This window comes from Megalobrama amblycephala, linkage group LG12 (assembly GCF_018812025.1).
Source record: "Megalobrama amblycephala isolate DHTTF-2021 linkage group LG12, ASM1881202v1, whole genome shotgun sequence".
NCBI lineage: Eukaryota > Metazoa > Chordata > Actinopteri > Cypriniformes > Xenocyprididae > Megalobrama > Megalobrama amblycephala.
The window spans coordinates 11,314,821-11,327,500 of record NC_063055.1 but is presented as its reverse complement, the minus strand read 5'-3'; the positions used below and the strand labels follow the sequence as shown (position 1 = coordinate 11,327,500).

Below are 12,680 nucleotides of genomic sequence, written 5' to 3'. Positions count from 1 at the left end.
ATTTCAAGGTCTGTAAACACAGCCTGAAAATAACAGACAGACAGACAGAGTTTCTCAAATCTCACATCATTATCCACTTTCTTTACTACTCAACAATCAGAAGAAATGGCATTCTCGCAGCACTGCATACTGGGACAGCTGTATCGTACCTCAAGGGCAGGGGTTGATAGCAGGACGTGAGTGGACTGTGTGACATCAGCAGCGTGGATGTTGTTGTGATAGGCAACGTCAGCATGGTAATGGTCCTCTAAAGTCATCAGATAGGTGATAAACGTGTCGAGGGGAATTTTAAACGTCTTTAACAAGTCCCTCTCCTACAGTGGAAAGACGACCCACATGGTTTGTCCTTGTTAGCAGCAGCAACTTATAAAAAGACACTGAAGCAAACATGACCTTGAGTGAGACAATATTGTAAAAAAGTACCTGGAATATTGTGTGCATCATAACCGTTAAAGGTCTGTTCCCAGAAAATTCTGACACTTTGAAGACATTAAGGCCCCATTTATTTACATCTTCAAGCTCCTGAAATGACAAAGTGAAACACATGCTGTTAGATGTCCAATATTGCAGTTTTCTGTAAATTTCTTATTTATATAGTCTTTTAACTACATACATTACCATTCAAAAGTTTTTAATATTTTTAAAAGAAGTCTCTTATGCTCATGAAGACTGCATTTATTTGATCAAAAGTGCAGCAAAAACAGTTATATTGTGACATATTATTGCAATTTAAAATAAATAAGATTTCCATTTTAATACATTTTAAAATGTAATTTATTCCTGTGATGGTAATGTTAAATTTCAGCATCATGACTCCAGTCTTCAGTGCCATATGATCCTCCAGAAATCATTCTAATATGCTGATTTGGTGCTCAAGTAACATTATTTTCTCATTATTATCTTATTTCTTATTATTATCAATGTTGAAATGATTCTTTGATGAATACAAAATAACAGCATTTATTCATTTATTTGAAATATTTTTTTTGTAACATTATAAATGCCTTTACTGTCACTTTTGATCAATTTAATTCAAACATTAGAATTGTAGTGCATATTTCTTTTTTTATATATATATATATATATATATATATATATATATATATATATATATATATATATATATATATATATATATATATAGGCTTTGCATACCTTGGCCAGCTCATCTTCTGTTTCAGTTTTGACCCCAAACCGGGGGATGTTACAGTTGGTAAGGCTGGAACTGTGCGTTAGTTTTTTTACACCGCTAATCTGGGACATCGGCCTTTTCTTCTTCTCCTTGTCTTTTTGGGACTGGGGCGATGGCATTTCCACCTCGTGTTGCTTGTCTACAGAAACACATAAAGTGCTCAGAGAAGGTTCTAGAAATCAGAGGCGCTCATGGGTAAAAGCACAGCATGTGTCATTACAGCCACTGATTTGCAGTTTTGTAAATGAATGGTGAGCTATGGTCATTTAATGGTCTTACTTGTGGTGTGATTACTCAGCTACACGGCCATCAGGCTACAGAGCTGCTGTTGGCCTACTTTTTTTGCTCATAATCAGCACTTCGTTTGTCCTAGTTCTCTGAGTTACCCCCAAAAATTCACATAGCTGCCCTCCTCCAGTCAAAACGCTATTCCTCTTTAACTCCATTATGCAATGCAATGCATGTTCCCACATTACATACGTTCAGTGTACAACAATAATGTTAACATCCATATTTGATTTTTATTGTTTTTTTTGTGGGACACTCACCTAAGAATGTACTGGAGATGAACTCGGATACCTGGTTACCAGATCGGCTCATCTCTGAGAGGTGAGTCAGTTCTCTGTTCAACATCCTCTTGAACTGTTGAGAGATAAACAAACAATGAAAATGTTTTTTTTTTTTTGCCAATTAGACCTATTTTATGTGAAAGAAAAAAAATTAAATAAATATTGGACCAAAAAAATCAGTTCAAAGTAAAAAAGTTTTAAGTAAAAGATGTGTTGTGTAATATTTTTTTGTACTATTGTTTGAAACACCCCTTCTAACATTAATTGCTGAACAAGACACCATTTTACCTCTTTTTTTTTTTTTTTTTTTTTTGAACATTTAATGGATTTTCACTTGTCAGCTGTGTCGCAATCAGTTGGCAGATATGCCATGTTTTCAAGGCTGAGTCCTCCAAACAACCCAAAACAAATGAATCCTCTCATCACATAGTTAAGAATGTCAGGTCAAAACGACCTGCTGGGTCACACCAGATCAAGATTTGCAAGAACAAACTGGAGATGAAAACTGAGATAAATGCAAACAACTAAAAAAAGCCCAGCGACAGCATATGTTGTGCTGGTGCTTTTTATAGTAGTTTGGGTTTAAATAGCCTAGATGAAAATGGGGAAGCAAAAACTAACAATGAGGTAAAGAATATACAAAAATGCCATTAACTAACAAACCAATTCATTTAAATACCTGTCTGTCATTATCTATGTTCTTTATGCAGCCTTTTTTTTCTTTGTGTAACCACATACTGAATGCCAATAAAAAACAATAGCAGTCTGTCCAACACCATTCCATTATAAGAATACAGAATTTCATGATTAATTAACTCACCTTTATGTACCCCCAAGAAACTGACAGCAAATAATTTGCCTCAGGCATTTTGAACGAGTAAGTCCAGATAGTAGATGAGATTAGAAAACACTGGCTGATAGGGAAGATAAACACAAACTGCTCAGCCCAGACGGTCTCAAAGCTCCATTTATTTTTAATCCACCTGAACTAACATTACGATATTATGCTAAACCCCATCCGAAAAGTCCAGAAATTCCAGGGCATTCCTCACGACGGCTGACTCCATTGTTAAGAAACCTGGCAAGATTCCATCTACGACAAAGGAGGGCGTGAAGAAGCCATGGCATTGTCTGATAGCATCTCTCTCTGCGTACGCTGCACACTCTTCAAACTAAATAGACTGAAAAATGCCTGTGCCTTGGAAGGAAAATATGCCCAGTTAACAGCTTCCAAATAAGGCTGTGTTTCACACAATCATTCAGGTGAGAGTCTCTGAGTGCAGCCCTGCCAATCAGGCAGCTCCTCCGGATTAGAATGAGCTCATGCTGCAGCCGATTGGCCGAGCTTGCATGTAAATCCTCTGGGAGTGCATCGCTCCCCGGGACCCCTCCCACTTCATCGTCTGGATGTCTGCAGCTCAGTTGGAGGATGTGTTCTTTGTATAAGAGCTGTGTAATACAGCAGATAGCTCCCCAAAAGGGCACACAGTCATTATGTGTGGTTTTTATTAATGCATATTCACGTCATGTTCGACTACGCGCATATGTGTGCGGACAGATGCGTGTGTATGTGCGGAGGGCTGAGGTAATCTTCATGACATGACGTGATGTTTGGAAGCGGACATTGTGTCAACCAGACTCATAAAATATTCAGTGAAGTTCATTCACATAAATCCACAGAGGGGAGTCAATGGAGACCATATGTGATATGAACAAGAACAAAATAAACTGATGACGCCGTTCTAGATTTGTCCTGGTAAATTGTTAATGAGCCCTTGAATAAAGCAAAAAGAGTGCCGGGAAATGTGCCATTTAATTCTCTCATTGACTTGTAACTGGAAGGAAGAAAGGTTTCTGAGGGCTAAACAATAACTTTTTTCCCCGCTGTCCCAGACTTTTTACTAGCCCTACCCTATGCCATGATCACAAAAATGATAGATTTTATTATATATTTAATATAAACTTGTACATTAGATAATACACATTAAATATAAAATAAAATACATTTTAAATTAATAAATAGATATATACAGGTGGAGCTGGGGTAGGTGAAGGTCTGCGCCATCTAGATTTTCATGACAGAACTTTGTATATATATATCTATTTACCAATTTTAAAAAAAACTTTTTTTACAGCTAATGTAGCTCCATGCCAGCTATGAATATAATAAATGCTTTAAGTAAATAAATTCACAATATAACATAAATGGCCTAGGACTGCATTATTTGGCCACATGTACGATAACTGTATCACAGACTTCCAATGGCCTACTATCCACAAACCACACTGTACCCTGAGAGCGAGTGACTAAAAATGTACCTGTAGGCTAGGTACATTTTTAGAAATGTCATTGAGGTATTGTACCAAAACCTGTGTCTTTAAACTGAGCTGGACAGAACTGGTGGCATAAGTACGTACTGCGCGGCAGCAAATAAAGAGCTGAGGCAGTAGAGCTGACAGAACATGGTCAGGGATTATTTCACACTTCTGGTCCCTGTGTACCACTAGTGGGATGCCGAGTAATTTGCAGCTTTACTGGAGCAGATGAGCCGACGGTAATAGGCTGTTGCGGGTCCGTGCGGACAGAGGTGACTGTGTTTCTATTGTTGGAACATCTAGAGGGTGTTAAAACACGTCTCCGAGCTAAAAATGGGAAGATATCACACAATTTGTAGCTGTGATTTCTTGAAAATGTGTTTTCTGGGACAGGCCTAAATAATGATTTGTTCCTGGACCCATCCCTCTAGTTTAATAATACACCTTGTAGATCAAAACAACATTCATTCAATATTTCTTCTAAACTTTGACATCTATTAATTATGATATAACAGGTCAAAATAACAATCCTTATTCTAATATGAATTGCACATATACTGCTGCAGCAGACTAAACTGAACAAAGCCATTAAGCTTTTTTTGATACATCACAATATCCGTAACACTGTATACAGCTTTGAAAAATTGTATTTTCTCAGATGCAAATCAGATGAGCAAACAATATAAAAATAAATCAAAATAAATATTACTACATACCAGATCATATTGTATGTAAACCATACTTTTTTTCAGTGACACTGTCCATCATCCACATCATCAGATCAAATGAAGTTAAAATTAATCAAAATGAACAGTAAAATGACTTCCTTGAAAACAACTGTGGTGTTCACCAGACTTATTGACTGATGGTTCAAAAAGAGTGACTCATAATAATATCTGAACTAACAAGAAAAGTTGCATGAAAAAAAAAAATAATTCAATTAATAAAAAAATAAATAAAAAAATGTTAACAAAATGATTTTTGCTGTATTATAGAAGCATTAGTTTGACTTTGATGTGATTTGGTTGCAGCAATATATAGTAAATATAATAGCACATTAATATAAACATTAATAATAAAAATAATATATATTATATAAATAGCATAAAATATAATATCAAAATGTAAAATAAAAAATACCATTATAATATGTTATAATTATAGTATAATACTATAATACTTTTTTATAATTAAATATTATAATAAAAATATTATTAAAATGATTGTTTGTTGACAGCGTAAGTCACATGTGCATGTTAATGCATGCTAAAGTTTGAGCCTTAAAATCTCTAAAATATAAAATATGTATGTGGCCTAATTTGACAAAAGTGAACAAAAGTGTAGTTCAGCTTGAAACACCACCTTACAGAGTAATCCCCATAGATAATATTTACATTTTAGAGTTATAAAACATAACTAAATTGGATTCTTATGGTGAAATAGATGTTTTTCTGTAATTGAAATGGAAGACATATTCAAGCACCTGGACCAATATGAACATTCTGACTGCTAATAAATCATGAAAGCAATGGCAGCTGGACATCTATACACAACAACAACAAAAGTTTTTTCAAAACAGATTAGCAGTAGCTATTTCTGTTCTAAAACAGCACGAAAACAATGTTATTTATATCCGTCGGGTAGGATATAACACTTGCGTGGTGACTGTGAGGCAGTTTTATACGGGATACGCCACTATTGCTATTGAGCTAAAGCAACAAAGCAAACTGACAGGCCTTGTGCGTTTCCATGGATACTGGGTATTGAGGAGGGAAGGGGGGGGGGATTCGTTCAAGTGAGACATATGAAAATGTGAGTATTTGACTCTTCTGTTACTCATGTCTGGTCACCTCTGTCAGACCTTTAGCCTGGTTGCGTAAGCAATATTAGAAGCATTTCGAATTTTGTCATTTTAAGAGATGCTGTGGCCGAGTGGACTGGACGAGATACACACTACAGGCTGATTAGCATGCTGTATGTGTACAAGGGCCTTGCTGGAGACTGTGGGCATGCTCAGTGCAGCCTGAATGACGATTCTGCTGCTGTTATTCCAAACAGTGAGCTGGTTAAAAGACACCAAATGATCAAAATCATCTTAATTTCGAAACAACTAAACACTTTAGTTGTTTATTATATGATCTGATTGCCATTTTAGAATATCAGTCATCTGCTGCTCACGTTTGAACCAATGCACAACACTGACATCTCAGGCTACAATCACAGTATGATGGAGTGGCAAATGCAGTCAGGTGTGATGCATATTTATCTCCTTGTGATCAGGTCTACTAGGGCTCAACAAACAACAACAACAAACATTTGTGACAACATAAAAAAAAAGTCTTAAAATAGTAATTTGTTCTTGAGGCATTATAACACAATATAATATTGTGCACAAGTGCAAAATACTCAAAGCATAAAGCTGTAAAATAAAAAAAATAAAACATAATAATAAAAAAGTTATAAATAGTCAATACAAGTCCTTAGTGTGATTGTGAGTGGAATATGAAAACCTGAGATATCAATAATTGCACTTGGTCAACTTGGTGAACCATCTTAAACAGTAAAAGAGAAGACAATGACACCAAGACCTTCTTACCTTGTTGGATGCCATCTCGCTGACCGAATGCCTGGTTTGTAGGGTCTCAAGCTGGTCGAGGCACCAGTCCAGCTCCTCCAGGGTCTCTGTGGCCAGCTTCTGGTAGGCCTCCTCTGGAGGAAGAGAAGGAGGCAAGGAGTCAGATCTCAGATGCTTTAGGTGTCTAGTTGAGGCTCCCAGCAGAGGGCCCAAACTGCTGTAGACCGCCATGTTGGGATATCCCGACAGAACGCATGGGTGATTCTTCATGCTGTGCTGAAGCCCTCCACAGTGAATGATGGGGCTCCAAATCGAGCCAAAAACAAGGTTTCCAAAAACAGCAGAGCCGTAATCCGAATGAGGCACCGTAACAACCAGGAGTGGGAGTCAGATCTCGTGAGAAGCAGGGAACACTATATCCCTTAAGAAAACATACAAAGGGGCCACACAAATCAACACTCTCACACCGCTTGCAAACAAAACGACAACACACGCTCGACTGCAGAATCTATAGTCCTACATGTTCGAGAAGCCCCGAGTGAAACCTCTCATCTCGGGACAGAGAGAATGTCATTGCTGTGGGCAGGCCCATCTCTGCGTGACAGATGCCGGTCTACATCCAAGAAGAAGAGTAGCGTGCAGGAGCCCTTAGGAGCATGTGATCCGGCCCATAACAAAAGCATACAGGCATAGTGTCATAACAATAACACACATGTATACTCGCTCATACACGCATACGAGCACAAACGCAAAGCATACAGAGGGCTGACGCCAAGAGATGAGTGACTAGTCCCCGTCTCCAGTCCTCATGCTGGGCTGCCGCAAAAATGAACAAAGGTGATCGCATCTGCCTGCCCCCTTTTCTCAGAGCGGTGGATGCCCTGCACGAGCGCGGGGCAGCCGTGGAGCGTCGCTAGCCGAACGTGAGCCGAGCTTCCTCTTGAAACAGAAGCCTGAAGCCTGGCAGTGCTGCTGCATGCAGGAGAGAGAGGACTACAGCTAAAACCCGGCATGAACTTTACAGGATTTAGAGCTGAGGAGCTTGGGTCCTTTACACCTGACGCTTTGAGAAAGGCTGGTTGTGCTTTTGCTCTTAAAGAGGATGCTTTGTGATTTATGTTTATAAAGATAGTAAATCAATTTCTACTGAAATTGTGAAAATCTTTATTAGACTTTTTATGGTTTATGGAGTTCATGGAAATTCATTTGTTGCATGTGCATTTCCAGAAGGTTAACTTAGGATGACCATATGAGGGCATAAAAATAAGTGAAACAAAATAACAAAACACTAACACAACAGACGTCAGTGTAGCTATGCTAGACATGTTGCAAACAACTATGAAAACAAAACAAGACGGAATGCATGTGCCACATGTACACTGCTGTAACAAAGCATGCATTATCTTATTCATTGCCTGCCTGTGTGTGTCTCTCTCTCTCTCTTTCTGCATGTGCGGTGAAGTACACAGGGCTGGGGTGCCACTTTCTCTGAAAGAGACTGCACTGACGTCAATGACATTCTTCTCGTGCTTAGCGCGACATCATACACCAGCCCATGAGAGGGCACTGGCTCCATAGACAGGAGAGCTGTGGCGAAAAGCTGGACTGGAATCCTTCAATCTGGGTCACAGACTCTCACTGCCTTGTCAGCCAGGAACTCCTCACCAAAACATCAGCATTTGCTAGTGTAAGAGTATGTGTTTGGATACACAAAAGATGACCTTAAAAAGATGTATTTGCAATGAAAGTCTCTTCTAATCTTGTTTAGTTAAGCCTTTATTCCCCCATTGTGAGCAGAATTTGTGTTTATTTGTGAATTGCTACTCGGACGGCTTGAATAAAATTCTGCGATTTTCTGGAAAAAAGTGAATGCAATTCGGTGCAAAACTTTGCAGTTTCTGGATTGTTCCTAACATTGCTATGAAGATTTTAAGTTGTTCTTAGTGTTTTTAAGTACTTAGTGGAGCAGTTTCAAAGGGGTTCAGGGTGTTTTTAGAATGCTGCTATGCATTTTTTAGGGCAGGGGTTATTGAAACAAGGCCATAAAATGGGGTCTGTACAAATTTCAAAGAAAAAAAATTGGGGGGAAAGGGTTTTGGACCATTATGTATTGTTAAAGCTGCTAGATAAATATATTTGAATGACTGATTATTAATTGGAATAATAATATTTACCAGATACTGGTAATTTATTTACCAATACTTCAATAATTTCTTTACAACATAAATCGCAATTACTTTTACTTTTAAACATGTTTTCTTTTTAATGACACATTTTTCTTACACAGAATAATACAGCTTTAAAATATATAGCTGCCTTTATATTTTAGAAAACAGGTTCTCCACAGTTTGAATAATACCGTATTTTGATCCTTGGCATCAAAAAAGTTTGAAAAGCCCACTTCTCTATAATGTTCTGGTCTCTAAATATAGCTACGTTTCCACCAAAATTACCCAGAACAATTTGTCCCAGGAACTTTTTTCCCCCATATCTGTTGCTGTCTGCGTTTCCGTCACAGTCTAAAGTACCGTGAAGATTGAGCAAATTAGTCCGGTGACGTAGGACTGTGCGCAACTTTCCAGTTTCCACTGGATTTCGTCCTCCGCATATAAGCTTAATAAAGCCTAAACCTTATTGTCGGTTTATCTGTCGTATGTTTTAAACTCCATCGTTGATTTGAATGGCAAACAACTCTTAACTGCACGCACTGCAACAGACTTTTAAAAATGGTGGTTGAAATAAAATGCTGCATGGAGTCAACCATTAAAAATGCTGCGTGGAGTCAACCAATCTGCATGTTGAGTGCCCAAGTCCCACCCCCAAAAGTTCCTGAACTTTTAAAAAGTACTACCTCGCAAGCAGGAACTTTCTGAGGGGGAAATTCACTTAGACTCTGGTCCTGCGGTCAAAACACACAGAGTACCACCCCAAAGTTCACAAAGTGCACAAAAGAACAATAAAAAGACATCACGCAGCACGCTGTCATAAACACGGAGGACATTAAAGTAAGTGTTTACACGTTTATATATTGTGAGATCTGCTGTGGAAGCTAGCGAATTTATGCGCAGGCAATATAAAACACAAAATCGTTTTTAAACATTTATCATGTTTTGCTTGTATATAGAGCTGTCACTGTAATACTTAAGAACTCTCACATATCACTGTCTTTCACTGACTACCTTTTGCAACTGTCCTGATAACTATGCATGTAAAATCTTTGAAGAGACTCCCATGAGCACAGAATTGTGATGAATGTCGATCTAGAGTGATGTAAAAGTTGCATAAATTTCGATTTGACTTTTCAGACTGATGTCACATTGCAAAACATCAGATCTGTATTGAATTTAGGACCACATGGAAATGGCCCAAATCAGAATCGAAAACATCAGATTCCATGTGGCATATGAGCAAAAAAATTTGCTCATTTGGGATTTGGGCCACATTTACCTGCATTCTGAACGTAGCCTAAGTGTCTTGCTTAAAGGGGTCATGAGTTGAGAAATCAACTTTTCCTTGAGCTTTTGATATATAAGAGGTTATCTTACTATAAGAAACTGAACTGTTTCAGAACTGAAAACTTCCTTGTTAATCCAATAAAAGTTTTTATTGACAACAGGCCCAGTGAATGACTCGTCCTGGAATGTATAGGTGAATCTATAGGGGAAACGCCGCCTCCACAGACGAAATCAATGCCTATTTCATAACTGCAACGTTAGCCCCTCCCACTGGCATGTTAGTAAGATGACGAGGAGAGAATAGCGATAGAGGACTAATGCTGCGTTCACACCGAACGCGTCTGGGGCGTCTGATTTACATGTTAACATGTAAACGCGCGTCTAGTCATCCTGCGGCGCAAATCAAGCGTATAGCGCGGCGCGAATCGGCCGTTGACGCGCGAATGGCGTGGCGCGAATTGAGCGTTCACGCGCCTGACGCGTCTGACGCGCGAATTGAGCGTCTGACACCCTAGATGCCTGAGTTGAAAAATCTGAACTTTGGCGTAAATTCGCGGCGCGTTAACCAATCAGGGACTCTGCTTTGGTAACGTGTTTATGACATGATCAGTGGTGGAGACCAGAACAAAGATAATAGTCGCTGTGTGTGGCCACCCTGAGCTCTATGATGTGTCATCATATTTTTATAGAGACAGGAATAAAAAAGACCTTGCCTGGAAGAGGATAAGCGAAGAAATCGGACAATCCGGTTAGTTGTAAAACGCTTTGCATGACTTTAGCCGTTGGTCATAGCCCACCTGCTCGCTAGCAAAAGCCGGCCGGCATAACAAAAAATTGCCGCTACTAGTTTCCAACTGACAAGATGATGTGTTTATTCAGAGGATTCTGTGCAGAAAGAGATGGAAGGTCTGAACACACTTTGTTTAGACGCGCGAATTGAGCGAGTTTTACGCGCATCTGAAGCGTCTGACTTCAAAATGTTCAAGCGTCCAACTAGATGCGTCTGGCGCGAATTTGACGCCCCAGATGCATTCGGTGTGAACGCAGCATAAAAATAACATTACCTTTCAAAGGATCCTTATGCTAGGAATATGTTTATTTATTTTCAACAATGTGAACGTCTCAGTTGAGCATTATTTATTTGTACTCGGTACATTTCACTGTGGATTCTTTGGTAAATCAATTGCATTTTGTCAGTAAATCAAACCAGTGACTAAACGTATTTCTCTTAGTAGGATGAAAATAATCTTATTTAAATGGTGATTATATTATATATAGAAAACGATAAAAGAACGCTCCCTTTACAATCGCTGGAGCTGTCAATCACAGCACAAGTTTATCAGTGACTGAGTTCTGGACTCGTGCCAAAACTCCCATTTTATTCAACAAATCTCTACGTTAAATCGGGTTTGTAATGTTAGTTATGATGAAAGCATTAGTTAGTGTGCAGAAATTGAGTTGCAAAGACAAGATCACTGCTTTCATGCACTCAACAACATGTCTGTGATCGGCTACAATGTTCATCACTGCAACCTTTCATACCACGATCTAAATATAATGCCATAGATCTAAATGTAATGCTATAATCAACACTCTTCACAATTAGTTAACCTTGAGAACTGTAATAGTGCTAAAGCGTGCTAAAAGTTTGACAGAATAATACTTAGCTATTTCATACTTAGCTATTTCATAGGCAAAGATGTTAGCCAATCACAGCAGTGGGCGTTTACACTGAAGTCTCACAGCAGACACGCCCCATAAAACAGAGCATTCAAATAAGAGGGCTAAAATTTGGGTAGGAAAAATGCTTTTTATTTCTAAATTATAACAATTTTTGATGAAAAAGCATACTAACATTATAAGTGCACCCCAGGAAACATTATAAAACAATAAAATAACGCATTTCATGACCTCTTTGAGGCCAGAATGGTGATAGTTTACAGATCATCACACACCTTCTGGTGGTGAACAGGTCATATCCTTAGCCACAGGCACCTTCATCCTAATCTACATTATGGTATATGGACATCCATCCAGTCAACCTACACTCAACACACATCAGGGTCACATGACATCTAAACTCAGCAAGGGGAGTTAAATTGTATAATGTGTCCATCTGCTCACTGCCTCTAGTACAAATCAATATTATAAATCTATAACACTGGTGTTTTTTATCTCTGCGGCTGAACATTCTGCTCATGCTAAACATACAGCGAGCACTTGGTACTACAGTTCTAGGTCAAACACCTGCATCTCAAAACAAGCTTTTCTTTGCAAACCTTATAAATAGACCGCAAACAGCAGCTAATCGATGAAATGAGCAGTGGCTCATGATTATGGCAAAGCGACTGTCACATCCCAGGATGCCCTATAAAGCTGACATATGCATGAACAAATGGTTAAATGTATATTAAATGGTTAAAAGTGAGTATAAAAGTATCTTTAAAGCCTTACTTTGTGCATAGAGGGTATTGTGACATATTTTTCCTTATCAGCTTCAGAGTACATGACATGCACAGTGCGATATGTGATGTCTGGAGGCTGCCCTCATGCTGGTATAGACAAAACGGAAG

The 12,680-nt window shown here is 38.5% G+C and overlaps 1 protein-coding gene across 8 annotated transcripts in view; it reads right to left on the bottom strand.

Annotated features, from left to right (window-relative positions):
- pde4d (phosphodiesterase 4D, cAMP-specific) overlaps nt 1-12,680 on the bottom strand; it is a 148,136-nt gene that overhangs the window by 8,719 nt on the left and 126,737 nt on the right. For 7 of the 8 annotated variants that reach the window (XM_048208699.1, XM_048208698.1, XM_048208701.1 and 4 more), the window contains 6 exons: nt 6,674-6,786; nt 1,741-1,834; nt 1,156-1,331; nt 424-522; nt 150-314; nt 1-23 (listed from right to left, as the gene is read on the bottom strand). The exon at nt 1-23 is cut by the window's left edge and continues 77 nt beyond it. In XM_048208699.1, the coding sequence (XP_048064656.1) occupies nt 1-23; nt 150-314; nt 424-522; nt 1,156-1,331; nt 1,741-1,834; nt 6,674-6,786 (670 nt within the window). Of the gene's footprint in view, nt 24-149; nt 315-423; nt 523-1,155; nt 1,332-1,740; nt 1,835-6,673; nt 6,787-12,561; nt 12,632-12,680 lie in introns of those variants that run through there. The other variant, XM_048208705.1, reaches the window with a different exon arrangement.